At 47.2% G+C, this 4190-nt stretch overlaps 1 protein-coding gene across 1 annotated transcript; it reads right to left on the bottom strand.

Annotated features, from left to right (window-relative positions):
* Positions 1-591: 591 nt before the first annotated feature.
* Positions 592-3075, bottom strand: LOC123134002 (uncharacterized). Its single transcript, XM_044553371.1, has 5 exons — positions 2852-3075; positions 2676-2764; positions 1252-1740; positions 941-1160; positions 592-817 (listed from the first exon to the last, which is right to left on the bottom strand). Exons 3-5 carry the CDS (start codon positions 1731-1733, stop codon positions 779-781), a joined length of 741 nt encoding a protein of 246 aa, XP_044409306.1. The 5' UTR covers positions 1734-1740; positions 2676-2764; positions 2852-3075; the 3' UTR covers positions 592-778.
* Between the last annotated feature and the right edge of the window lie 1115 nt (positions 3076-4190).

Here is a 4190-nt window from a genome sequence, read left to right as displayed (position 1 = left end):
TGGGAGAAAAAACTAGAGTAAAGAAAAACTTAATTTTGCTGAGTGTTGACTATGCTCAAGGAAAAGGGGACTACAAGTTGCAGATGGAGTCACATGAAAGCCGGGAGTAGCAGCGATACTCATGGGATAAACTGAAGTCCAATGTACATGAAAGTTTGACGCATGGACAAATTCAAGGTGATGGAGAATATACGCCAAGGTGAAATTTGTTGGAATTGTGTCGAATATTGTGTGCAAGTAGGTTATAGTTGGACTCTGTGTACTGTGTCTAGATAGTGTAGTAGTTGTGTACTAATATCCTAGACCTCCCACATAATATGAGTGTAAACACATGATGTAACTTATGCCAACATTATAGCACAAACATGCAGGGGAAGCCGGCGGCATGTGTCAGTGCCCGGATGGCCGGTGTGCGATATTGTGATGGTATCACGGGGAGAAGCGTCCATAGTCATGCCATGATGATATAGCCATGTCGATGAAACTTGTTAACAAATCTCAATGCCATTCGTTGTGTGATTGCTTGTTCCTTGGCGGATTAACTATGCGCCTCGGATTATTCTAACATGATCAAACCGAAATCCATCTGGCTTCATTTGGGACACGACAATAATAATTCACACGCTCCAAAGTAATTTTGGACAGACACATATAAAATGTTCAACAAATTAGTCTGAACCATTCATAGATTCACACCGGTCACAGCTTCGACCATGTCTCCAGTCGTCATGTGGCAGGCGTCGCTCTGGTCTCGTCACAAAAAATTGCAGGGTATTCATCAAATCATGGCAATCATCTCCTTTAGTGACTTTGTATGCTGGAAAGGTGGGGGGGAAGGAATAGAAAAGAGTTAGTAAGAAAATCAGCACAACCAGAAATAAGTTTGAGAAGAGTTAGAATGCAAAGAAGAAAAACTAGGAGTTACAAGAAACATCCTTACAATTAATGGTAACCCCAACCATTTTGCGAGTACTAGGCCAAGAGTCTCGCTACAAACTGTGGTCGTCCTCACGGTCCGGCTGGCTTCGTCGACCACTCCGCGAATGAGTACCCCCATCACGCCATACTTGCTAATGACGGGGGAGCCTGACATGCCATGTACAGCGACACAACTCACTGTAGCTCGTGCGCCAATGTTTACAGTGTCTTTTGGTTTTGACCTGTGAGTGGAAAAAAGGAAGAATTTTAGCACAATGTGAGATGCCCTTATACCCAGTTTACACAAGACACGGTTACAATCCGGAATCTCACAGCAGCTTTCCTGGAGAAACTGACGGGGCCCTAGGGGGGCCTGCAGCATCCTCTGGGCTGCAATAACCAACAGCTATTGTTGTGCCATCCTTTGGCACAAAACTGATAGGAGCAAACGTCAGAGGCTCAACACTTGGAGTTGGCGTCAGAACTTCTAAGAGCGCAAGATCTGCACGTTTGTTAGAGAGCAACAAGCGGGCCTCTAGATCTTCCACTCTTGGATGCTCTCCGTACAACATCCTACGAACGATTATCTTATCGGTGCTGTCCTTGAAATTTATTGCATGTTCAGCTGTGCAAAGGACACATCGGCCATCTAGTCGCTTCTTGATGGCAAAACTTGTGCCACAACTGGAAACCCGATCGTCCTTTCTATGCATCATGACGTAGAAAACACTGTCCCTAGCGTCCATCGCTCGTGAGAGAACCTCACTATCTGGTTCATTTCTCCCAACGGCCCTCCGATCTGCTAAGGTTGCCATGGTTGGTCTGTAAATGAATAAAAAAATGCACTTTAGTTACTAGTAGTTCATATCTCAGTATAAGGACTACAAAGCATCTATCAGAATTACTTAATCTTGAAAAGCATTTGTTTATAGAAATATCCCTCACATATAGGAGTGGAAGGTGGTAACGGGTAATCCTAAATACTCGTATCCGATAACATTCATATTCATTTTGAAAATATGAAAATGTAAGTGGGAAGAGCACTATCCGATCCATTGTCGCCCCTATGCACCTACTCCTTCCACCATCTCTAACGGCAATCATCAAATGATCAAATGGGCGTCCCCCAAATGCCCTTAGGCGTGTCCACGGATATCCGGTTGGGCGTCGGTCATCCAACCGTCTTCATTAAGTGCCACCCATTTTCAAAGAGTTCAAACACAAACTACGAACGAAATTTAACTGAGATTAATAAATAACATGCAAACTAAACCGAATTTAACGCTGTAATTTTTTACTTCCTCCGTTCCTAAATATAAGTGAGTATGTGCCAAAAAAATCCCTCAAAATTTGGTCTCTGAGACTTGGACTTGGGCCCTTGAGCTGCTGGGCAGGACCGCTTTCTTGTAGGCTGGATTCCTGCAAATCGGTGGGCTCTCCCTTCTCTTGTCGAATTTTTGTCTTAAAAAAAGGTTTTCTTTTTCGCGATTCGACCACTCTCTTCTTCGTAACGACGGCGGCAATCGCACTGAAGCGAACGCCGGACTCGAGGCTAGCGGCCGCTGCAGAGCGGGACGCGAGACGTCGGGGGTGGGACAGGCCACAGGTGGCTCACGCGCATTCGGTTCGCCTATGAAGTAGACTTCGGAGCTGGTCGCCGCCCGCGAGAGGGGACGGGCGCAAGCTGTAGGGTACGGCCGCGAAAATTGAAACGGCTGGCGCCGGCGAGAATAGAGGGAGGGATGGAGTCCCTTTACCTTGTGGTTGCGGACGGGTCGGCCGGAGAGACCTTTTCGCCGGCTGGGGACGAGTCGAAGGGCGGGGTGGGCAACAGAAGGCGGCTCGACTGCGAAGTGATGAAATAGAGCCTCCGGTAAGGTCGGATGGAAGGCAAAAATATCGATGATTATGCTCCTGTGCCTAGCAAACTCACCAGGAAGGGTGAAGAAACTGGAGCACCGCCGGATATGATATATGCTCTCCCAGAGGAGAGGAGGAGGAGGAGGACGAGGGGAACGAAAAGTAGGGAGAGATTGGGAGCCTGCTCTCCTTTTCGCAGCAGAGGAGGAGGAGGAGGAGGGCAAAGAGCAAAGGGAGGGAGGGAGAGATGGGAAGCCGCGGTGCCATCCACGATTTTGCCCGCCTGCGACCTGACACTCTGACAGTCGAAACAGAAAAAAAGCAATCCTCCTTTCTTTCTTTCTTTCGGTCATGGCAGCAGAGCGAGAGAGATGGAGGACAGAGCGAGCACCGCGTCCGTCTCACGCAGACTCCCACCTGCAGCTTCTCCTATCGCTTTGACTTGTTTCCCCTTCGGGAAGAAACACCCACCCCCGTGCTCGTCTGGAGGTCCAACAGCCCGACGGGGAAAAGCTTATCGTTCCTCACGTCTTGGCTAATTAACGGGCAGCTAGCCAAGCCAGTAGCATGGAGCGGAGACGGACGTACGCGACTCGTGTCTGCCCTGGAGGCCGAAGGAATGCATGGGAGAATGATAATTGCCTGCCACTGCCCACTGATGTTAGCTAGACTTCAAAAGGTACGGTGGTATACTCGTATTGGAGCACCAGTACCATGCAACATATGGACATGCATGCCAAAGGGCAATGAATGACTTCCCAAGCACCCCGATGCGAGCGAGAACCGGGCGGCGCCGGAGACGGGAGGACGAGTATGGGCCGGGGACATCACGCGCGCGGAGCAGATGACTCGCGGCGTGGTGCTAAGGAGAAGTGGAAGGAAGAAGATGACCTTGTGACCCTTGGGTCATGATCGGATGGCCAAGGAAAATTCAGATGTGGGACAGCCCAAAAATGTCCCAAGTGTGGTATACAGACAGATCAAAAAATAGTTCCGTGAATAGATCCACTGTCCATTATTACTTTGAGACTGTTGTACTTTGATGTTTTGCAAGTTTTGTCATGTTCCATAGTGTCACATTGGTGTCTTTTTCCAGCATGTATCGAAATGTTCTACATGTGTATCGCTGTGTAACAATTAGAGGTGGAAAGTGGTAGCAGATAATCCAAAATATCCGATATTCATACTTAAGGAAATACATATTCATATCCAAAACATTGGCGTCAGAACTAAAATGGAAATGGGAATGATATGTAAATGGATTTATTTATAACAAATAAAAATGTAAATATGATATGAGATTTTGACACAAATACAGATATGTAACACTAAAAAAAAATACACTTTCGTGATGATACGTGTTTGTCACAGTAGGTCGCGTTTTTTGTCATGCATGTACATCCATGACGATT

This window comes from Triticum aestivum, chromosome 6B, assembly GCF_018294505.1.
Source record: "Triticum aestivum cultivar Chinese Spring chromosome 6B, IWGSC CS RefSeq v2.1, whole genome shotgun sequence".
Classification (NCBI taxonomy): domain Eukaryota; kingdom Viridiplantae; phylum Streptophyta; class Magnoliopsida; order Poales; family Poaceae; genus Triticum; species Triticum aestivum.
Note: the sequence above shows the minus strand (reverse complement) of the source record. Positions and strands in the feature narration are given on the sequence as shown.

Excerpts from the sequence above, each read along its gene's own strand:
- LOC123134002 (XM_044553371.1), bottom strand. The coding sequence starts at position 1,733 with ATGGCAACCTTAGCAGATCGGAGGGCCGTTGGGAGAAATGAACCAGAT. Across the intron at positions 1,161-1,251 it reads GTTTCTCCAGGAAAGCTGCT|GTCAAAACCAAAAGACACTG; the intron begins GTGAGATTCCGG and ends TTCCACTCACAG. Across the intron at positions 818-940 it reads GGTTGGGGTTACCATTAATT|CATACAAAGTCACTAAAGGA; the intron begins GTAAGGATGTTT and ends CCACCTTTCCAG.